The 25,556-nt window shown below is 39.8% G+C and overlaps 1 protein-coding gene across 2 annotated transcripts in view; it reads right to left on the bottom strand.

The window, feature by feature from the left end:
• yap1 (Yes1 associated transcriptional regulator) overlaps positions 1 to 19,409 on the bottom strand; it is an 88,170-nt gene extending 68,761 nt beyond the window's left edge. For both annotated transcript variants that reach the window (XM_061877977.1, XM_061877978.1), the window contains exons 1-2: positions 18,726 to 19,409; positions 9,416 to 9,651 (exon numbers count right to left, since the gene is read on the bottom strand). In XM_061877977.1, coding sequence (XP_061733961.1) covers positions 9,416 to 9,651; positions 18,726 to 18,926 — 437 coding nt within the window. In that variant the 5' untranslated portion in view covers positions 18,927 to 19,409. The remainder of the gene's footprint in view (positions 1 to 9,415; positions 9,652 to 18,725) is intronic.
• Between the last annotated feature and the right edge of the window lie 6,147 nt (positions 19,410 to 25,556).

The following is a 25,556-nucleotide window of genomic DNA, read 5'->3' as shown; positions in this document are numbered from 1 at the left end:
TATTATTATTATCATCATTATGATTACTGTTATTATTATTATTATCATTGTCATCATTAATATTATCTTTATTAGTTTTTTTTATTATCATGACAATTATTATTACTATGACGATTATCATCATTAATATTATAATCATTATCATTTGTATTGTCATTATTACTATTATTATTATTATTATTGTTATTATCATTATCATCATTATAAATATTATCATTATCAATATTGTCATTATTATCATCATTATTATTATTATCATCATTATTATTATATTACTATTATTATTATTACTACTATTATTGTTATTATTATTATTACATTATTACCATTATTATTATTATCATCATTATTATATTATTGTTATTATCATCATCATTATTATTATTATCATTATCATCATTATTATTATTATAATTATCATTATTATTATTTTATTATCATTATTATTACTTTTATTATTATTACAAATATTATTACTACTATCATTATCATCATTATTATTATTATAATTATTGTCATTGGTATTGTCATTATTATTATTAATATTGTTATCATTATTATTATTATTATTATCATTATTATCATTGTCATCATTATAATTTTTAATCATTATTATTATTTGAATTATTATTACAATCATTTTTACTATTTGATTATCATCGTTAATATTATAATTATTATAATTGGTATTGTTATTGTCATTATTACTATCATTATTATATTTGTTATTATTATCATTATCATCATTTTTGAAGAACGATAAAAAGAAAACCTTTGACAGCTTCTCTGGTGTCTACGTTCTCCTTGTTCTTATTTAGTCATCTTTCTTTATCACACACACACACACACACACACACACACTAGACATGATCAAAGTTTAGCTATTAATCTGTCACAGCGCGGACTTTTCCCATCCGCTGTCAGCGCGCCCAGACACGCCCCTGCTTGCGCTGGGCGCAGCACGCCCACACAGCGACAAGGCTGCAGGCAATCAGGAATCAGCGCATCTGGTAATAATGACAGGGAGCGGCACAAAGACCAGCGGACCCGTGGAACCTATGCCAGAACGTAGCCTATCTTCGCAGTAAACATCACGTCTGGCAACCCGCTCTCGTACCTTGCTCACTTTCTCAGTGTTCCTTCCTTGTGTCCCTAGTTAATGTCACTTGTGTCTTCCGCAGTGTCATTCATCTTCCCTGCGATCCAGCTTTGTGCCTCGACTCCTCTCTGGACTTTGGACTGCCTCCCCCGATCCTCCACCCCTGTTTGGATACGGACATCATGGCTTCTCTCCTGCCCACGACCCCGAAAGGGACAAGCAGTAGAGAATGGATGATTGGATATTTTATCCCAGTAATATTAATGCAAAATGTTAGTTGCTTATTGTGCACTCTTGTGCAAACACACGCACGCACATGCATATATATATATATATATATATATATATATATATATATATATATATATATATATATATATATAGAGAGAGAGCGAGAGAGAGAGAGATATATGTATATATACATATACATATATATATATATACATATATATATATGTATATGTATATATATACATATATATATCTATATAAATATATATATGTATATATATATATATATAGATGTATGTATGTATATATATATATATATATATGCACATCTATGTATATATGTATGTATACAAATATGTATATTTTTAAATGTATATATATATATATATATATATATATATATATATATATATATACATACATTGTAGTAACATTCATATTAACATGGGATAAAGACTGATGGGATGGTTGTATCTTCCCCCTTAAATCAACAATTCTTCATAATCCTCAAAAAACGAGTTTTACTTTTGTGTCTTTCTGGCCATCTCCGGGTCTACTTGGATGTCATAGTTGACCAACTTGTGGGTTTATGTCCTCAACCTTCTACTATCCAGGTGAGAGACATGATTTACCATCTCGAATTAGCTTTCACCAACTCAGAGGCCATCCAGCAGCTCAATATGTCAATATAGCAGCATAAGCTCGTTAGCTCTCTAAAATTTGTTCCTCTGTGTCAGCACTTATAATAACAATATCACTAATACTTGTTGATATTCAGGTCACCACATGTACATGGAGTACTGTTGGTGTTTTCTGGGGACTTTATGGACACAATAATGTAGTCCTGTCAGTCACTTCTTCTTGCCGTGTTTCACTACTTAGAATGCATAAAAAGGTAAAAACAAACATGTTCATGTCTCCCATTCCCTTTAAAAAACAGCGACTGAGCCATTGTGGGCGCGGGAACAAGTCACCTAGAGTGTTTTATCCAATTGGGAAGAGACAAAAGGGTCCGTCAACATACAGCTCTACCTGCCCCTGGGGGCCCACAATAAGTACCCCCCGCCCCAAACACACACACACACACACACACACACACAAGAGCCGACCCCCAGCTTAGGGCCGACTTCCCACGGACTGAAAGCTGCGTTTAATAAGCGTCCGGAAACAGTGATTACGGCGCCTAGTCGGCCGCCGTGTCTAAACCCGAAAGCTTCATTAGTTTATGACCCCGCCCCCCTCCCCCACCCCCAGCCCCCCCAGCAAGGTGACCTAACCCCCATGCTGCCATGAATCAAAGTGCTGCCAGGAGGAGGAGGAAAGGTCAACAGACTGTGTTGACGTTGGGGCACTCTTTAAATCTGAGACCTTTCTTCTTCTCAGGCAACACTTGTGCAACTTGATCTCTTCATGGAGCCTCCAGCTTTGGTTGGAGAACTATTCATGGAGCCTTCTTCTTTGGTTGGAGAACTCTTCATGGAGCCTCCTTCTTTGGTTGGAGAACTCTTCATGGAGTTCTAGCTTTGGTTGGAGAACTCTTCATGGAGTCTCTATTTTTAATTGGAGAACTCTTCAGGGAGCCTCCATCTTTGGTTGGAGAAATCTTCATAGAGTCTCCATTTTTGGTTGGAGAACTCTTCATGGAGTCTCCATTTTTAATTGGAGAACTCTTCATGGAGCCTCCATTTTAAGTTGGAGAAATCTTCATGGAGTCTCCATCTTTGGGTGGAGAACTCTTCATGGATCCTCCATTTTTAATTGGAGAAATCTTAACGGAGTCTCCAACTTTGGTTGAAGAACTGCACATGCAGCCTCCTTCTTTGCTTGGAAAATTATTCGTGGAGCCTCCTTCTTTGGGTGGAAAATTATTCGTGGAGCCTCCTTCTTTGGGTGGAAAATTATTCATGGAGCCTCCTTCTTTGGGTGGAAAATTATTCGTGGAGCCTCCTTCTTTGGTTGGAGAACTCTTAAGGAGCCTCCTTCTTTGGTTGGAGAACTCTTTATGGAGCTTCCATCTTTGGTTGGAGAACTCTTCATGGAGCCTCCTTCTTTGGTTGGAGAACTCTTCATGGAGCCTCCATCTTTAATTGGTGAACTCTTCATGGAGTCTCCATCTTTGGTTGAAGAGCTCTTCATGGAGCCTCCTTCTTTGGTTGGAGAAGTCTTCAGGAAGCCTCCTTCTTCGGTTGGATAACTCTTCATGGAGCCTCCTTCTTTGGTAGGAGAACTCTTCATGGAGCCTCCTTCTTTGGTCGGAGAACTCTTCATGGAGCCTCCTTCTATGGTCGGAGAACTCCTCATGGAGCCTCCAGCTTTGGTTGGAGAACTCTTCATGGAGCCTCCTTCTTTGGTAGGAGAACTCGTCATGGAGCCTCCTTCTTTGGTTGGAGAACTCTTCATGGAGCCTTCAGCTGCGGTTAGAGAACTCTTCATGGAGCCTTCAGCTGCGGTTAGAGAACTCTTCATGGAGCCTCCTTCTTTGGTTGGAGAACTCTTCATGGAGCCTCCAGCTTTGGTTGGAGAACACTTCATGGAGCCTCCAGCTTTGGTTGGAGAACTGTTCATGGAGCCTCCTTCTTTGGTAGGAGAATTCTTCATGGAGCCTCCTTCTTTGGTTGGAGAACTCTTCATGGAGCCTTCAGCTTTGGTTAGAGAACTATTCATGGAGCCTTCTTCTTTGGTTGGAGAACTCTTCATGGAGCCCCCTTCTTTGGTTGGAGAACTCTTCATGGAGCCTCCTTCTTTGGTTGGAGAACTCTTATGGAGCCTCCTTCTTTGGTTGGAGAACTTTTCAAGGAGCCTCATTCTTTGGTAAGGGAATTCTTCATGGAGCCTCCTTCTTTGGTTTGAGAACTCTTCATGGAGCCTCCATCTTAGATTGGAGAACTCTTAATGGATACTGCATCTTAGTTGTACATGTTCAATGTGAATATTGTATTTTAGTTGTTTATGTTTAATGTGAATACTGTATCTTAGTAGTAAATGTTAAATCTGAATATTGTATCTTTGTAGTTTGTCCAATATGAATAATGTATCTTAGTTGTACATGTTCAATGTGAATAATGTGTCTTAGTAGTTTTTGTTCAATGTGAATACTGTATCTTAGTAGATTATGTTCAATGTGAATACTGTATCTTAGTAGTTTATGTTCAATGTGAATACTGTATCTTAGTAGTTTATGTTTAATGTGAATACTGTATCTTAGTAGTTTATGTTCAATGTGAATACTGTATCTTAGTTGTTTGTGTTCAATATGAATACTGTGTCTTAGTAGTTTATGTTCAATGTGAATACTGTATCTTAGCAGTTTATGTTCAATATGAATACTGTATCTTAGTTGTACATGTTCAATGTGAATACTGTAGCTTAGTAGTTTATGTTCAATGTGAATTCTGTATCTCAATTTTTTGTGTTCAATGTGAATACTGTATCTTAGTAGTTTTTTTTAATCTGAATACCGTATCCTAGTGGTTTATGTTCAATGTGAATACTGTATTTTAGTTTGTTATGTTTAATTTCAATACTGTATCTTAGTAGTTTATGTTTAATGCAAATACTGTATCTTAACAGCTTATGTTCAATATGAATACTGTCTCTTAGTTGTACATGTTCAATGTGAATACTGTATCTTAGTAGTTTTTGTTCAATGTGAATACTGTATCTTAGTAGTTTATGTTTAATGTGAATACTGTATCTTAGTAGTTTACATTCAATGTGAATTCTGTATCTTAGTTGTTGTTGTTTTTTACTATGAATACTGTATCTTAGTTGTTTATGTTCAATGTAAATAATTTATCTTAGTTGTTTATGTTTAACATGAATACTGTATCTTAGTGGTTTATGTTTAATGTGAATACTGTGTCTTAGTGGTTTATGTGTAATGTGAATACTGTATCTTAGTAGTTTACATTCAATGTGAATTCTGTATCTTAGTTGTTGTTGTTTTTTACTATGAATACTGTATCTTAGTTGTTTATGTTCAATGTAAATAATTTATCTTAGTGGTTTATGTTTAATGTGAATACTGTGTCTTAGTGGTTTATGTGTAATGTGAATACTGTATCTTAGTAGTTTACATTCAATGTGAATTCTGTATCTTAGTTGTTTTTTTTTTCAATATGAATACTGTATCTTAGTTGTTTATGTTCAATGTAAATCATTTATCTGAGTTGTTTATGTTTAATATGAATACTGTATCTTAGTGGTTTACATTCAATGTGAATTCTGTATCTTAGTTGTTGTTGTTTTTTTCAATGTGAATACTGTATCTTAGTTGTTTATGTTCAATGTAAATTATGTATCTTAGTTGTTTATGTTTAACATGAATACTGTATCTTAGTGGTTTATGCTTAATGTGAATACTGTATTCTAGTTGTATATGTTCAATGTGAATACTATATAGTAGTAGTTTATGTTCAATGTAAATTCTGTATCTCAGTTGTTTATGTATAATGTGAATACTGTATCTTAGTAGTTTCTGTTCATGGAGTCATATCTGATGCTAGCTCGCTAACGAGTGTAGCGAGATGAAAGCAGGATGTCTTGGTCGAGGTAATTAGTGAAGTCTTGGTGGAGGTAATTAGTGAGTAGGATTTACACAAATTCTTCTTCAGACTATTCTGGGAGACTGCGGTGCGAATCAAGTTTGGTGTTTGGTGGCGACACAAAAGGGAGTCTTCTGCTCGTCTCCACATGGCCTATTCTTAAAGGGACAGAGATGTCTGCATCTTTGGCCCCGCCCCCATCCTACAGTATGCTAATAAACAACTGCGGGGGAAATTCCTCAGCACAACATTGGCCGGGTGTGATGCGGAGCTCAAAACAAGTGAGTGAAACCCGATCCTCCCCTACCCCGCCTGCACACACCCGTGTGACATGTTTATAAATAGGGGAGTGTCTTCTGCCGCACATCTTTTCTTGCACTTGGGTGACAGCTTTGCAGGACGGGAACTCCGCCCGGACGACATCAGACGCGAACGCAGAAAAACATTCCAAAATGGGATTGCAACAAACTTGTGCACTCCTTGGCTGCTCTTTGTCTTCTTGGGCAAAATAGTCACGCAGAAATACTAAAATAAGTACACAAGTCTGACTTTTACTCAACTCATTGTCCTTTTACACACACACACACACACACACACACACACACACGCACACACACGCAAACACACAAACACACACACACACTTCTTTGAAACACTACAGATGTGGTCCAGATGTGAAACCTTCCAACATCTGGAGTGAAAACGTAGTTTCTCTGACTGCCAAGTGAATATATGATGTTTGCTGGAGTCAACTTTGATAAAGTTTGTTGCACCAAAGACAAAAAAAGGCCAACTTTAAGGAGATCTTCTTAACTCATGATGTCATACTGTCCAAGTCTAAAGTTTTATATTATATATATATATATATATATATATATATATATATATATATATATATATATATATATATACATCTTCTTCCACTTATCCAAAGTTGCGGGGGCAGCAGCCTAAGCAGGGAAGCCCAGACTTCCCTATCTCCAACCACTCCATCCAGGGGGATCCCAAGGCGTTCCGAGGCCAGCCGGGAAGAGATAGTCTTCCAACGTGTCCTAGGGAGGCGTTCGGGTGGCACCCTGACCAGATGCCCTAACCACCTCATCTGGCTCCTCTCGATGTGGAGGAGCAGCGGCTTTACTTTGAGCCCCTCCCAGATGACAGAGCGTCTCACCTTATCTCTAAAAGAGAGCGTGAGGGTGGTGGAGGAAACTAATTTCAGGCCGCTTGTACCCGTGATCTTGTCTTTTCGGCCATAACCCAAATCTCATGACCATAGGTGAGGATGGGAACGTAGATCGACCGGTAAATTGAGAGCTTTGCCTTCCGGCTTAGCTCCTTCTTCACCACAACGGATCGATACAACGTCCGCATTACTGAAGACGCCGCACCGATCTGCCTGTCGATCTCAACATCCACTCTTCCCTCACTCGTGAACAAGACTCCTAGGTACTTGAACTCCTCCACTTGGGGCAGGGTCTCCTCCCCAACCCGGACATGGCACGCCACCCTTTTGCGGGCGAGAACCATGGACTCAGACTTGGAGGTGCTCATTCCCATCCCAGTCGCTTCACACTCGGCTGCAACCCTGATCCAGTGAGAGCTGAAGATCTTGGCCAGATGAGGCTATCAGGACCACATCAACTGCAAAATGCAGGGACCTAATCCAGCAGCCGCCAAACTGGATCCCCTCAACACCCTGACTGCATCTAGAAATTCTGTCCATAAAAGTTATGAACAGAATCGGTGACAAAGGGCAGCCTTGGCGGAATCCAACCCTCACTGGAAACGGGTCCAATGCGGACCAAGCTCTGACACGGATCATACAGGGAGCAGACTGCCACAATCAGACAGTCCGATACTCTCTGAGCATATATATATATATATATATATATATATATATATATATATATATATATATATATATATATATATATATATATATGTGTGTGTGTGTGTATATATATATATATATACATACATACATATACATATATATATGTGTGTATATATATATATATATATATATATACACACACACACACACACACACACATACATATATATATATATATAAAATTCAACACCTAAATTTGTACGTCAACTTCCAGTGGAATGAAAAAAATAATAATAATATACTTTGTCACCTATAGATAAATATTTCTGTTTTTGGCCCCTGCATACTTCTGAGTATTTGGCCCCTTGAATGCCTCCAAGAAGAAAACAAAAAAACATGTTATTGTGAAAAACAGATGGTGATGTCACCAGGATGAAATGATGCCTGCTTTTGGCTTCATGAAAAACACAACACATGGTGTCGCTCTTTTCTAAGTGTCAGACACATTTCTGGCACAAAACACACACCTGTGTCACACTCCTGTGGCACTCACTTGTCACAAACCTGTAGCAAACACTTTTCACACACCTGTGTCACACACCTGTGGCACTCACTTGTCACACACCTGTAGCAAACACTTTTCACACACCTGTGGCACACACATGTGTCACACACCTGTGGCACTCACTTGTCACACACCCGTAGCACACACTTTTCACACATCTGTGGCACTCACGTGTCACACACCTTTAGCACACACCTGTGTCATACACTTGTGGCACACACTTTTCACACACCTGTGGCACATATTTGTGTCACACACCTGTGGCACACACCAGTGTCATGCACTTGTGGCACACACTTGTGGCACACACCTGTGTCACACACTTATGTCATACACCTGTGTCAAACACCTGTGTCATACACTTGTGGCCCACACTTGTGGCACACACTTGTGTCATACACCTGTGTCAAACACCTGTGGCACACACCTGTGGCTCACAACTGTGTCAAACATCTGTGGCACACACCTGTGTGGTACACTTGTGTCACACACCTGTGTCAAACACCTGTGTCATACACTTGTGTCCAAAACCTGTGCCATACAACTGTGTCACACACCTGTGGCACACACATGTGTCACACACCTGTGACACTCACTTGTCACACACCTTTCACACACCTGTAGCACTCACTTGTCACACACCCGTAGTACACACTTTTCACAGACTTGTGTCTAACACCTGTGTCACACACCTGTGGCACACACGTGTCACACACCTGTAGCACACACTTTTCACAGACCTGTGGCACACATTTGTGTCGCACACCTGTGGCACAGACCTGTGGCACACACCTGTGTCATACACCTGTGGCGCACACCTGTGTCACACACCTGTGTCAAACACCTGTGTCAAACACCTGTGTCAAACACCTGTGATACATCACTCACCTGTGTCAAACACCTGTGGCACACACCTGTGGCTCTCAACTGTGTCAAACACCTGTGTCAAACATCTGTGGCACACACCTGTGTGGTACACTTGTGTCACACACCTGGAGGCAGCACAGGTGTTTGACCAACATGGAGACGCGGCCAATGGCTGGAGAGTTCCCAGACATTTGCTAGCATGCTAACAAGAGGAGCGTGCAGGTGAGGGCGCCACACCTGCTGCCTTCAGGTGTGGCGAGGAGGCGTGGCCTTACTTGAGGAAGTATCTCTGGCCCGAGGCGGTCTTGGCCATCTCCCAGCCCGGAGGCAAGGGCACGTCGTCGGGGATCTCGTAGGAGGACTGGCGCGGGTGCTGGGGGGAGGTGCCGGGTGGCCCCATGCCGGCCAGGGAGCCCCCCGAGACGGCGCCCATCTGCAGGGAGGCGGGCGAGGAGTGGGCGCGCACGTGGTGTGGGGTGAGGGGGCCGCCGCCGCCTGCGTCCGTGCTCGCCTGCCGCACAAAAACAACATGTCTGACTTTAACATTGTCATGACGACACATCCTGAGTCACCTGTGATGGCAGGGGGTTAAGCTCCGCCCTGATGGAAAGTAATCGGGTGTACCACAGTGACTGAAAGGAGCAACGGCAGATCGACACCATTTGAGTCACCGGTCCATTATATCCTTCCACTTTATCAGTATCGTGTGCTTTATCAGTATTGGGTAGTATCATGGGCTTTATCAGTATCATGTGCTTTTTCAGTATCGTGTAGTATCATGTGCTTTATCAGTATTATGTGCTTTATCAGTATTATGTGCTTCATCAGTATCGTGTAGTGTCATGTGCTTTATCAGTATTGTGTGCTTTATCAGTATTGTGTGCTTTATCACTCTCTTGTAGATCATGTGCTTTATCAGTATTGTGTGTTTTATCAGTATCATGTAGTATCATGTATTTATCAGTATCATGCAGTACCGTGTGTTTTATCAGTATTGTGTAGTATCATGTGCTTAATTAGTATCATGTGCTTTATCAGTGTCGTGTGCTCTATCAGTATCGGGTAGTATCATGTAATTTATCAGGATCATGTGCTTTATGAGTATCGTGTGCTTTTTCAATATTGTGTATTATCATGTGCTTTATCAGTATTATGTGCATTATCCGTATCGTGTAGTATCATGTGTTTTATCAGTAGTATGTGCTTCATCAGTATCATGTAGTATCATGTGCTTTATCAGTATTATGTGCTTTATCAGTATTGTGTATTATCATGTGCTTTATCAGTATTGTGTGCATTATCAGTATCGTGTAGTATCATGTGCTTTATCAGTATCATGTGCTTTATCAGTATTGTGTGCTTTGTTAGTACCGTGTCGTATCATGTGCTTTATCAGTATTATGTGTTTCATCAGTATCGTGTAGTATCATGTGCTTTATCAGAATCGTGTGCTTTATCAGTATTTTGTGTTTCATCAGTATTGTGTATCAATGATAATGCTTTATCACTATCATTGAGTATCATGTGCTTTATCAGTATCGTATTGTATCATGTGCTTTATCAGTATCCTGCAGAATCATGTGATTTATCAGTATAATGAGCTTTATCCGTATCATGTGCTTTATAAGTATCATGGAATATCATGCATTTTATCAGTATCAATCAGTATCATCTGTTTTTTTTAGTATCATGTAGTATCATGTGCTTTATCAGTATCATGTGCTTCATCAGTTTTATACAGTATGATGTGCTTTATCAATATCATGCAGTATCATCTGTTTTATCAGTATCATGTGTTTTATCTGTATTGTGTGCTTTATCAATATTATGCAGTATCATGGTGCTTTATCAGTATCATATGTTTTATCAGAATCATGTTCTTTATCAGTATCATGTATTTTCGGTATCATGTGCGTTATCGGTATCATCTAGTGTCATGTGTTTTATCAGTACCATGTGCTTGATCAGTATCATGCAGTATTATATACTTCATCAGTATCATCCTTCAAACCCCGCCTCCAAAAGCAGACAACAGGTGCACATTAATCCTGACTTCCTCAAGTGTTTTATATACAAATGTTGTGGATTCATGATTTAGTCAGTATCAAATAGTTGAAGTCGGTCAAAAAATAGGAATTTCATTTTGGGAACATTAATATTTATGTTCCACACTGAAAACTAACTTATTTACCTTACCGTCAATGTTGACAAGGACACAGAGTGGTGCAGAGGTGTACTTACAACATTGTTTCACACACACATGATACTATTTATAGCCTGAATGTAGATTTTAGGGAACATCGAATCAAAACAAGTGTTTGTGCCTACTATAACTTTCTTTGATATTTATTAAATACACATCATCAACATTGAAACTTTTATCAAGTGTCTATTCATTAAAAAAACATCAAAACACACACACACACACACACACACACACACACACACACAATCACTAACATGTTGTCGGAGGGTGTAACAACACGATCAGGGACAGATTCAAGTTGACTTACGTGGAGTGTGCTAATCAGATATATCAATGGTCACGGCAAGCTAATCGATGCTAACATGCTATTTAGGCTAGCTCTATGTAAATATTGGATCATTATGCCTCATTTGTAGCTATATTTGCATCCAGCCTTTCCCTCCACCCACATTTAATGCCAAACAAACACATACCAATCGACGGATTCAAGTTGCACCAGTTGTCAAAAGATGCGAAAGTCCCTCGTTTGTTCTGTTCTGTCGTAACATCGCTACCGACGATAGCGATGCTACGACGGAGATGGCTCAGAGATGTGTGGATATCCTGCGACACTCAAAGCAGATGCATTTCCAACGATAAAGTCAACAAAATCACAAAGGTGAGTTCTGTTGCTGTTATTGACTTATGTGCTAATCAGACATATTTGCTCACGGCATGACTGCCAGCTATTTAGGCTAGCTGTATGTACATATTGCATTATTATGCCTCTTTTGTAGCTATATTTGCATCCGGCCTTTCCCTCCACCCACCCAGATTTAGTGCCAAACAAACACATACCAATCGACGGATTCAAATTGCACCAGTTGTCGAAAGAGGCGAAAGTCCCTCGTTTGTTCTGTTCTGTCGTAGCATCGCTACCGACGATAGCGATGCTACGACAGATATGGCACAGAGATGTGTGGATATCCTGCGACACTCAAAGCAGATGCATTTCCAACGATAAAGTCACCGAAATCACGAAGGTGAGTTTTGTTGATGTTATTGACTTATGTGCTGATCAGACATATTTGCTCACGGCATGACTGCCAGCTATTTAGGCTAGCTGTATGTACATGTTGCATCATTATGCCTCATTTGTAGCTATATTTGCCTCCAGCCTTTCCCTCCACCCACATTTAATGCCAAACAAACACATACCAATCAACGGATTCAAGTTGCAGCAGTTGTCAAAAGATGCAATCGTTGGTTAGAAGGCGATCGCCGAATTCGTCATCGTTGCTGTTGTCCGTCAAGATATGGCTCAATAGCTTCAGTTTCTTCTTCAATTTCGTTTTCGCCATCTGCCTCCGTACTTCAACCATCTGTTTCAATACATGCGTAATCTGTTGAATCGCTTAAGCCGCTGACATCCGCGTCTGAATCCGAGCTATTGTCGCTATATCTTTCTGTTCTATTTGCCATGTTTGTTTGTATTGGCATCTCGTAGTGACGTCACAGGAAAATGGACGGGTGGATATAGCGATGGTGAAAATCAGGCACTTTGAAGCACTTTTCGGGATATTGCGTGATGGGTAAAATTTGGAAAAAAAATTCGAAAAATGAAATAAGCCACTGGGAACTGATTTTTATTGGTTTTAACCCTTCTGAAATTGTGATAATGTTACCCTTTAAGGACCACCCTTTCTAGATAAATAAGAGATGTTTTTTACCACATTAATAATATATACATACTATGAAAATATAAAAAATGTAAGGCTGTTAGTAAATTATTGTTTTTTGTAATTGGTTTTTAATTTTCATTATTTACTTCAAGTTATTACAGTATGTCTCTATATATTTTTTTATATTTAAATTTTTCCATTAATTTTGGCCAAAGGGGGCGCATTTCAAATTCTTACACACACTTTTTATTTCATATGTTGGCCAGAGGTGGAGCAATTAACATTTTTACACGGACTTGTTATTTCATATGTTGACCAGAGGGAGGGAGCACTTTTAAAAGCGACACACAGTCCATTTGAAAAATCCTCCTTTTTTGGGACCACCCTCATTATCATAGATTTCACCAGCAGGGGTGCAAATGAGATCTCTATTTTTTTGTTTTTGTAATGTGCTTAAGGCCGAGGACAAAGAAGTGATGGACCACAGTTGGCCCCTGTGCCGCACACTGGGCAACCCAGCTGAAGAAGCTAACTGTTAATGGCCACTATAGTCTTAGTACCGTAGTGTATTTGTTCATCCTATGGTCACATGTGGGTTGTCTTACGTCAGAACCAGAAGTCGTAAAATCAACTGTACACCTGGCCCTTTTTTCGGGGATGAATAGTGAAGTCCTTCTTTAGCTGCCGTCTTGTTTTATCATATATTGCTGCCTTTGCACCTGTCAATCTTTACTTTTGTATGCACATTAAATCAACAAAAAAATCCTGACTTTGGAGCAATGTTCACAGACATCTATCAGATGCAATGGTTGTCCGTATTGGGACCATGATGTTTGTCATCACTTGTTCACAACCTCCTCATATGGAAGCTACTTTTCTATTGGTGTCTCAAGAAGGGTAGATATAGAAAAACACAGACACAGACGCACGCACACACACACACACCCACACACGATGGTGTGTAAACTAAGTCCACAATATGCATTTAATTTGATTACTTTCACTCATTAAACGACTAACCAAAACAACATCATGTAAATCATATACATATAATATATAATATAAACATCATGTAAATCAAATAATTCGATTCATTCAGAGTTTTTTGTCTTTTTGAGATAATATTTAGATTATATGTATTTAGTGTTTGATACAGTGTAAATAGTATGTATGTGTATTAGGTATATATGTACAGTATCTCTGTGTATATATGTATGTATATATATATCCATCCATCCATATATATATATATTTATATAAATTTATGTATCCATCCAGCCATCCATTTTCTCCCAGTTGTCCCTTTTGAGGTCGCTGGAACCTATCTCAGCTGCATTCGGGCGGAAGGCGGTAGTGTACACCCTGGACAAGTCGCCACCTCATCGCAGGGCCAATATATATATATATATATATATATATATATATATATATATGTATCTGTTTGTATTTATACATGTGTATAAATAAGTCAGCTGACTTAGAACTGGTGCGGACCAGGGGAATCCGACTGTTTAATCAAAACAAAAGGGATCATGGACTGTCATCATTTTCAAATATATACATATTTATATGCAAATATGTATATGAATACATATGTATAAATATGCATAGTAAATATATATTATACATAAATATGTATAGAAATAAACATGTATAAATAGAAATAATATACATACATACACACACATATATATATACATATATATATAAACATATATACATATACACAAACCCTGTTTCTATATGAGTTGGGAAATTGTGTTAGATGTAAATATAAACTGAATACGATGGGTCGGCGTGGCGCAGTTGGGAGAGTGGCCGTGCGCAACCCGGGGGTCCCTGGTTCAATCCCCATTCGTCACGTCTGTTGTGTCCTGAGCAAGACACTTCACCCTTGCTCCTGATGGGTGCTGGTTAGCGCCTTGCATGGCAGCTCCCTCCATCAGTGTGTGAATGTGTGTGTGAATGGGTGCATGAGGTGGAAGTAGTGTCAAAGCGCTTTGAGTACCTTGAAGCTAGAAAAGCGCTATACAAATACAACCCATTTACCTTTTGCAAATCATTTTCAACCCATATTCAGTTGAATATGCTACAAAGACAACATATTTGATGTTCAAACTGATAAACGTTTTTTTTTTTTGCAAATAATCATTAAATTTAGAATTTGATGCCAGCAACACGTGACAAACAAGTTGGGAAAGGTGGTAATAATAATAATTGACAAACTAGAGAGCATCCTGGATGATGCCAGTCACCCTCTGCATGGCATTATCAGTAGCCAGAGGAGCCTGTTCAGTGCTAGACTGCTTCATCCCAAGTGCAGGACTAATAGACTCAAAAACTCCTTTGTCCCACACGCCATTAGACTGTACAACTCCTTTCTGGGGCGGGGGGTATTAGGATGACAGGGGATGCAAAACAATAACGGTGCGATACGTTTTCATAACATGGTCACTACTGCCTACTTTGTCTTGTTATATTCTTATTTTACTGTTATATTTTTATTCCCATTGTTGCTTTTTAGTTTTTATTCTTATTTTAATATTTCTCTATTTTGTTTCCATTTAAACCCCCATTAAGACTATGTCTCCCGGCTGGCCTGGGAACGCCTCGGGATCCCCCGGGAAGAGCTAGACGAAGTGGCTGGGGAGAGGGAAGTCTGGGTTTCCCTGCTTAGGCTGTTGCCCCCGCGACCCGACCTCGGATAAGCGGAAGATGATGGATGGATGGATGGATTTACTTTTATTTAAATATCTATCTATCTATCTATCTATCTATCTATCTAGCTATCTATCTATCTAATAAATACTGATAAATTTGAGCAATGCTCATCAAACACTTATATGGAACATCCCACAGGTGTGCAGGCTAATTGGGAACAGGTGGGTGCCATGATTGGGTATAAAAGCAGCTTCCATGAAATGCTAATTAATTCACAAACAAGGATGGGGGGAGGGTCACCACTTTGTAAGCAAATTGTCGAACAGTTTTAGAACAACATTTCTCAACGAGCTATCGCAAGAAATTTAGGGATTTTATCATCTACGGTCCGTAAAATCCTCAAAAAGTTCAGAGAATCTGGAGAAATCACTGCACGTAAGCTATGATATTACGGACTTTTGATCCCTTCAGGCGGTACTGCATCAAAAACCGACATCAGTGTGTAAAGGATATCACCACATGGGCTCAGGAACACTAAATAAAACCACTGCCAGTAACTACATTTGTTAGTGCAAGTTAAAACTCTACTATGCAAAGCCAAACCCGTTTATCAACAAAATCCTGAAACGCAGCTGGCTCACCTAAATGGACTGATGCAAAGTGAAAGGTGTTCTGTGGTCATTTCAAATTATATTTGGAAACAGAGGACGTGGTGTCCTCCAGAACAAAGAGGAAAATAACCATTCTGATTGTTATAGGCGCAAAGTTCAAAAGCCAGCATCTGTGATGGTATGGGGGTGTATTAGTGCCCAAGGCATGGGTAACTTACACATCTGTGAAGGCACCATTAATGCTGAAAGGTACATCCAGGTTTTGGAGCAACATATGTTGTCATCCAAGCAACGTTATCATGGACGCCCCCGCTTATTTCAGCAAGACATGTGTTACAACAGAGTAGCTTCGTAAAACAAGAGTGCAGGTACTTTCCTGGCCCGCCTGCAGTCCAGACCTGTCTCCCATCGAAAATGTGTGATGCATTATGAAGCGTGAAATACGACAGCGGAGACCCCGGACTGTTGAACGACTGAAGAATGGGAAAGAATTCCACTTTCAAAGCATCAACAATTAGTTTCCTCAGTTCCCAAACGTTTATTGAGTGTTGTTAAAAGAAAAGGTGACGTAACACAGTGGTGAACATGCCCTTTCCCAACTACTTTGGCACGTGTTGCAGCCAAGAAATTCAAAGTTAGTTATTATTTGCAAAAAAAAAAGGTTTATGAGTTTGACCATCAAATATCTTGTCTTTGTAGTGCATTCAATTGAATATGGGTTGAAAAGGATTTGCAAATCATTGTATTCCGTTTATATTTACATCTAACACAATTTCCCAACTCTTATGGAAACGGGGTTTATATATATATATATATATATATATATATATATATATATATATATATATATATATATATATATATATATATATATATATATATATATATATATATATATATATATATATATATATATGTATATATATATATATGTCCATTTTCTACCGCTTACTCCCTTCGGGTCGCGGGGGGCGCTGGAGCCTATCTCAGCTACAATCGGGTGGAAGGCGGTGTAAACCCTGGACAAGTCGCCACCTCATCGCAGGGCCTATATATATATATATATATATATATATATATATATATATATATATATATATATATACATATATATATATATATATAGTATTTCCTGGAATTTCCGCAGGGCATATAGTATGCGCCTGCCTTGAATTACTGCCGGGTCAAACTCACTTCCCAAAATAATTAGCGCATGCTTAGTATTACCGCCTGGTCAAACTCGTGACACTTCCCCTGTCATCATTTTCAAAATGGAGGAGGCTGATTTCAATACCGGTAATTTGAAATTGCATAAAGGGAAGAAGATTAAGAGCTATTCAGTAGGATTTAAGGTCCAAGCTTACATCACACTCAAATTTTTACTGCATACCTTTGGTAAGTGCCGGAGTGAGAAGAAGTTTTAAAATAATTATCGCATGCTTTCTTTTACCGCATGCCTTTGGTAAGCGCAGGAGTGAGAAGAGGTTTTAAATTAATTAGCGCCCTGGCGGCAATTTAAGGAAATACTGTATATATATATATATATATATATATATATATATATATATATATATATATATACATACACATACATATGATTCATCCATATATACATATGTTCATAATTTATAAATATAGTGGCTCTTGCCAATGGAAACACAGTAAAATGTTTAGCAGACGTTCTGGGGACCAAAGACTTGTCACTTGGGGGGTCCCTCAAAGGTGCCTGACATTTATGCTTGGCCCGCTTAAAAAGGTACCCGGAGTCCGTTTAGGAAACCCCCGGGGTCCAGAACGGGTCTTACACCAATTTGTACCAAGTTTTACCTTATAGGCCCTGTCAGGTAAATGTTCTTTAAATTGAACTTAGTTTGTGTTGTTTTTCTTTTCCACATTCTTCACTCCCAGTGTGACTTGTGGAGGCAGGCTTCAGGGGGAGGGAGGAGTGTGTGTGTGCGTGGGGGGGGGGTGCGAGCATGCGCACTTGTGGCTGGCAGGGTGGGGGAGGAGAAGGAACACGAAGTTTTGGGACAAAAATGTTCAGAAGGAGAAATGACGCTGACTCATCTTAAATGGTGACAATTAGACAATGATTCACCGTGACGTCATTTCCTCCGCTCTGGAAAACAAGTTGGTGTACAGGTGGGAGCTGTCACTTTTTTTCACCAGTGGGATCGACTTTGATCGAGTTGGATGAAGTTTGATCAAGTTGGATCAAGTTGGATCAAGTTGGATGAAGTTGTATGAAGTTGGATGAAGTTTGATGAAGTTTGATGAAGTTTGATGAAGTTTGATAAAGTTTGATAAAGTTTGATAAAGTTAAATAATGGGACGCGGAGAGGCCCGCCCCCCCCCCCCCCCCTCCCATGCATCCCCCTCCCCCTTCCCCCCACAGGACGGGCCTGCAGTCTGGGTCGGGTCGGACCAGGCCCGCAGGCGGACTTACTTGTCTGGAGTGCGACTTGGGCTCCGGCGGCTTGAAGAAGGAGTCCGGCAGCTTCCTCATCCTCATGGGAACGCAGGGCGGCATGATGGCGGTCTTGGGGTTCATCACGGCGTTGAACAGAGCCTCCAGATCGGTCTCCGAGTCGCCCCGGACGTGGACGATCTGGTGTCCGACGGGAGGGTTGTGCTGGCCCGGATCCATGGTCCGCTAGGAGGGAAAAAAAAAAAAAAAAAAAAGTCCTTCTCCAACTTTGGGGGGTGGTAAAAGTTGCAAAAGTTGCAAAGTGCGTGGAACTTGAGCGTGTTCGTCCTGAACTTTTGGCGCAGCAGGAAACGCGAAAGTCGACGCCAGTCAGCAAAAGTCCTCCCGGTTCATCCTAAAGTCGCACTAGAAGTTTCTTGGCTGTCAAAAGTCTTGCTTGGTTCGTCGCCAGCATTCTCACACAGCAACAAAGAGCACATATAAATAAATATATAAATATATATTCCTGCACGCGAACTTGGCGCAGGGGAAAAAAAAAAAAAAGTGGGGAAAAAAAAACAACTTACAAAAGTCCAAGAATCGGCGGAAAAAGTCGATTAAAAATGTTGTTCGGTCACTTTAGCGAATCTTATTGGCGCATCGTTGGCAGAGGGAAATAAATCTCTGCTGCTCACTTTGTCGACTTTAGTCAACTTTGGAAAAAAAAAAAAAAAGTTCCAGTCTCCAGGGGCGGGGCTAGGCTTCATCCAGGGGGCGGGGCTAGGCTTCCAACCGGGACAGAGGCATTTAAAGACACAGTACCATTCAGGTTTTTATTGACCAACTGGTCTCATGTATTTCCATTCTTTTCTACAGAAAGGGCACCACAAAAAATGGCATTATTGGCTTTTTTTCACAAAAAATCTTATGGTACATGAAATATATGTTTGTTATTGCAATTTAGTCCTTAAATTAAATGCCGTATTTCCTTGAATAGCCACCGGGCATGTATTATGCGCCTGCCTTGAATTACTGCCGGGTAAAATTCGCTCACCAAATTTATTAGCACCGCCAGGTCAAATTCGTGACATCACAAGTGATGCTCTCCCTGACGTCATTTTCACACTGGAGGAGTAGTTTGAATTTGCAGCCATACAGATCACACTAATGGTTGTGATATAAAACAATTTTAACACTCTTACTAATATGCGCCACACTCTGTGAACCCTAACCAAAAAATAATAACAAACAGGAGAACATTGGCTCTGTAACACATTATAAACGCAACATAAGAATTACCCAGAATTCCAATGCATCCATGACTCTTGGCTATATTATACACCCCGCTAAGCCCCCCCCCCCCCCCTCTCCATGTGTCGGTTGAGGTGGGCGGGGTTGGGGGCACGTGTATAATATAGCCTACCGAGGATGTCATAGTGGTTTGTGTTGTGGTTTGTGCAGCCCTTTGAGACACTAGTGATTTAGGGCTATATAAATGAACATTGATTGATTGATTGATTGATTGATAAATGGCCATACTATGAATTTGAATGAGCATACAGTATATCCAGTCATTATTCACTTGGATATGATTATAAACTTTTCAACTTTTTCTTTACTTTGGATTGTAAAGTAGAGATTAGTTGATACACACATAATAAATATTATTATGATTGCATTTTATCAGTGCATTTCCTGCCAGTGAAGTCTCCCCTTGTCTTTAAAACCTGGTGACCCCTCCGTTTCTAACTTTACACTTGGACATCATTTTCTCCTGTACAAGATATGAGCTGAGAATATTGTTGTGGCTTGTGCAGCCCTTTGAGACACTTGTGATTAAGGGCTATATAAATAAACTTTGATTGATTGATTGAACAGTCATGGATGCGTTGGAATTCTGGGTAAATCTTATGTTGCGTTTATAATCTGTTACAGAGCCAATGTTCTCCAGAAATCTGTTTGTTATTCTTGTTTGGTGTGGGTTCACAGAGTGTGGCGCATATTAGTAAGAGTTTTAAAGTTGTTTGAATCACAACCATCAGTGTAAACGGTATGGCTGTTGAGCAAGTATGCACCAGCACGCAGCTATCATGGTGCAGAGGTGGGCGCAATGACATGTTGTAGAACAGTGGTCCCCAACCACCGGGCCGCGGCTACCGAAGAAATTGAATTAATTTTAGTTTAAGTCACTCTCTTTTTTTTACTGCATTCCATTGCTAAGCGCAGGGGTGAGAAGAGGTTTTAAAATTTTTAGCGCCTGCTTACTTTTACTGCATGCCTTGAATAAGCGAAGGGGTGAGAAGAGGTTTTAGATTAATTCGCGCCCCGGAGGCTATTCAAGGAAATACGGTAGTGAACATACTAGACAACTTGTCTTTTAGTAGTAAGTAAACAAACAAAGCCTCCTAATTAGTCTGCTGACGTATGCAAAAACACATTGTGTCATTTATCATTCTATTATTTTGTTTACATTATGAGGGACAAACTGTAAAAATGGATTATTAATTTACTTGTTCATTTACTGTTAATAACTGCTTATTTTCAGTTTTAACATGTTGTATCTACACTTCTGTTAAAATGTAATAATCACTTATTCTTCTCTTCTTTGATACTTTACATTAGTTTTGGATGATACCACACGTTTCGGTATCAATCCGATACCAAATAGTTAGAGCAGGGGTGTCAAACGTACGGCAGGTTTTATTCGGCCCGCGGGATGAGTTTGCTAAGTATAAAAATGAGCCGAATTTTTTTAATGAAAGAAACTGCTGTTCTAAATTTGTCCACTAGATGCCGCAATAGCAATTCTTTGTATCTTTGTAAATGATGCTACATATGTAAAAAAGAAATAAACCACATGTTGGTGCACCAGTTGAGGAAAATGAGCAAAGTACATAAATAACATCCTGTAATTTGATTTTGAAATTATTTTTTTTATCTTTATAGATTAAAAAAGGAACACCAATGAGCTGAGTGATAAACATTATCTCGTCATTTATTCAGAAAGTATAAATAATGACAAGTATATAGAATACTAGTAACCACAACATGTACGTGTAAAAAAAAACCCCAACAACATTATGATTTGTAGATTTTCAGAATGTGCTTTTTCTATTTTTAAACAAAGAAAACAATCTGAAGTTGTCTTTATTTTTAAGTTATCGTGCCATGATTTTACCAGTCTGGCCAACTTCGGAGTAGATTTTTCTTCATGCGGCCCCCGATCTAAAATGAGTTTGACACCCCTGAGTTAGAGGATCATACATTGGTCTTATTGAAAGTCCTCATGTGTCCAGGGACGTATTTCCTGAGTTTATTAAATAAATATACATTTCAAAGTAGAATCGGCAGACAAAGTTGATTAAAGATGTTATCCGGTCACTTTACTCAGTGGCCTAGTGGTTACAGTGTCCGCCCTGAGATCGGTAGGTTGGGAGTTCAAACCCCGGCCGAGTCATACCAAAGACTATTTAAAAAAATGGGACCCATTGCCTCCCTGCTTGGCACTCAGCATCAAGGGTTGGAATTGGGGGTTAAATCACCATAAATGATTCCCGGGCGCGGCATCGCTGCTGCCCACTGCTCCCTTCACTTCCCAGGGGGTGATCAAGGGGAAGGGTCGAATGCAGAGGACAAATTTCACCACACCTAGTGTGTGTGTGACAATCATTGGTACTTTAAAGGGGAACATTATCACCAGACCTATGTAAGCGTCAATATATACCTTGATGTTGCAGAAAAAAGACCATATATTTTTTTAACCGATTTCCGAACTCTAAATGGGTGAATTTTGGCGAATTAAACGCCTTTCTATTATTTGCTCTCGGAGCGATGACGTCAGAACATGACGTCACCTAGGTAGTCAACGCCATTTTCTCCACCACATTACATGCAAAGTCAAATCAGCTCTGTTATTTTCCGTTTTTTCGACTGTTTTTCGGTACCTTGGAGACATCATGCCTCGTCGGTGTGTTGTCGGAGGGTGTAACAACACGATCAGGGACGGATTCAAGTTGATTTACGTAGAATGTGCATCGATTAGCACGGCATGCTAATCTATGCTAACATGCTATTTAGGCTAGCCGTATGTACATATTCCATCGTTATGCCTCATTTGTAGCTATATTTGCATCCAGCCTTTCCCTCCACCCACATTTAATGCCAAACAAACCCTTACCAATCGACGGATTTAAGTTGCTCCAGTGTCAAGAGATGCGAAAGTCCCTCGTTTGGTTTTTACCGGCGATGCTACGACAGAGATGGCACAGAGATGTCAAGAATGTCTGGATATCCTGCGACACTCAAAGCAGATGCATTCCCCACGATAAAGTCAATTAAATCACAAAGGTGAGTTTTGTTGATGTTATTGACTTATGTGCTAATCAGATATATTTGGTCGCGGCATGACTGCCAGCTAATCGATGCTAACATGCTATTTAGGCTAGCTGTATGTACATATTGCATCGTTATGCGTCATTTGTAGCTATATTTGCATCCAGCCTTTCCCTCCACCCACATTTAATGCCAAACAAACACTTACCAATCGATGGATTTAAGGTGATCCATTGTCAAGAGATGCGAAAGTCCCTCGTTTGGTTTTTACCGGCGATGTTACGACAGAGATGGCACAGAGATGGCAAGAATGTCTGGATATCCTGCGACACTCGAAGCAGATGCATTCCCAACGATATAGTCAACGAAATCCCAAAGGTGAGTTTTGTTGATGTTAATGACTTATGTGCTAATCAAACATATTTGGTCGTGGCATGACTGCCAGCTAATCGATGCTAACATGCTATTTAGGCTAGCTGTATGTACATATTGCATCATTATGCCTCATTTGTAGCTATATTTGCATCCAGCCTTTCCCTCATCCACATTCAATGCCAAACAAACACTTACCAATCGATGGATTTAAGTTGCTCCAGTGTCAAGAGATGCGAAAGACCCTCGTTTGGTTTTTACCGGCGATGCTACAACAGAGATGGCACAGAGATGGCAAGAATGTCTGGATATCCTGCGACACTCAAAGCAGATGCATTCCCAACGATAAAGTCAACTAAATCACAAAGGTGAGTTTTGTTGATGTTATTGACTTATGTGCTAATCAGATATATTTGGTCGTGGCATGACTGCCAGCTAATCGATGCTAACATGCTATTTAGGCTAGCTGTATGTACATATTGCATCATTATGCCTCATTTGTAGCTATATTTGCATCCAGCCTTTCCCTCATCCACATTCAATGCCAAACAAACACTTACCAATCGATGGATTTAAGTTGCTCCAGTGTCAAGAGATGCGAAAGACCCTCGTTTGGTTTTTCCCGGCGATGCTACAACAGAGATGGCACAGAGATGGCAAGAATGTCTGGATATCCTGCGACACTCAAAGCAGATGCATTCCCAACGATAAAGTCAACTAAATCACAAAGGGTAGTTTTGTTGATGTTATTGACTTATGTGCTAATCAGATATATTTGGTCGTGGCATGACTGCCAGCTAATCGATGCTAACATGCTATTTAGGCTAGCTGTATGTACATATTGCATCATTATGCCTCATTTGTAGCTATATTTGCATCCAGCCTTTCCCTCATCCACATTCAATGCCAAACAAACACTTACCAATCGATGGATTTAAGTTGCTCCAGTGTCAAGAGATGCGAAAGACCCTCGTTTGGTTTTTCCCGGCGATGCTACAACAGAGATGGCACAGAGATGGCAAGAATGTCTGGATATCCTGCGACACTCAAAGCAGATGCATTCCCAACGATAAAGTCAACTAAATCACAAAGGGGAGTTTTGTTGATGTTATTGACTTATGTGCTAATCAGACATATTTGGTCGCGGCATGACTGCCAGCTAATCGATGCTAACATGCTATTTAGGCTAGCTGTATGTACATGTGTAGCTGTATTTGCATCCAGCGTTTCCTTCCACTCAGATTTAATGCCAAACAAACACTTACCAATCAACGGATTTAGGTTGATCCAGTGTCACAAGATGCGAAACTTCCGATCGTTGGTCTGCACATTTTACTGTCGATGCTAAGGCAAACATGGCCGAATAGCGTCAATAGCTATTCGCTCAATAGCTTCAGTTTCTTCTTCAATTTCGTTTTCGCTATTTGCCTCCATACTCCAACCATCCGTTTCAATACATGCGTAATCTTTTGAATCGCTTAAGCCGCTGAAATCCGAGTCTGAATCCGAGCTAATGTCGCTATATCTTGCTGTGCTATCCACCATTTGTTTGTATTGGCATCGCTATGTGACGTCACGGGGAAACGGACGGTGGCTTCGCAGATAGCGAAAATCAGGCACTTTAAAGCTTTTTTAAGGGATATTCCGGGACGGGTACAATTTTGAAAAAAACTTCCAAAAATAAAAAAAGCCACTGGGAACTGATTTTTATTGGTTTTAACCCTTCTGAAATTGTGATAATGTTCCCCTTTAACCTTAACATCGCTGGCAGGGAAAAATAAATCTCTAATGCTCACTTTGTCGACTTTAGTCAACTTTGGAGAAAAAAAAAAGTTCCAGTCTCCAGGGGCGGGGCTAGCCTTCATCCAGGGGGCGGGGCTAGCTTCCAAGCATTTAAAGACACAGTACCACTCATGTTTTTATTGACCCACTTTACAGCGGGGGTATCAAACGTAGGGCCCGAGGGCCGGATGAAGCCCGCAAACAGGTTTTATCTGGCCCGTGGGAAGACTTTGCTGAGTATAAAAATATACCTGAAATTTTTAAATGAATGAAACTGCGTTTTTTAAATGTGTCCACTAGATGTTGCAATAGCCATTCTTTGTATCTTTGTAGATGATGCTACATATGAACAAAATAAACCACATGATGTTAAAAAAAAATCAG

This window comes from Nerophis ophidion, linkage group LG18, assembly GCF_033978795.1.
Source record: "Nerophis ophidion isolate RoL-2023_Sa linkage group LG18, RoL_Noph_v1.0, whole genome shotgun sequence".
Lineage (NCBI taxonomy): Eukaryota > Metazoa > Chordata > Actinopteri > Syngnathiformes > Syngnathidae > Nerophis > Nerophis ophidion.
The sequence above is the reverse complement of the archived record's forward strand: the minus strand, read 5'-3'. Positions and strand labels throughout refer to the sequence as shown.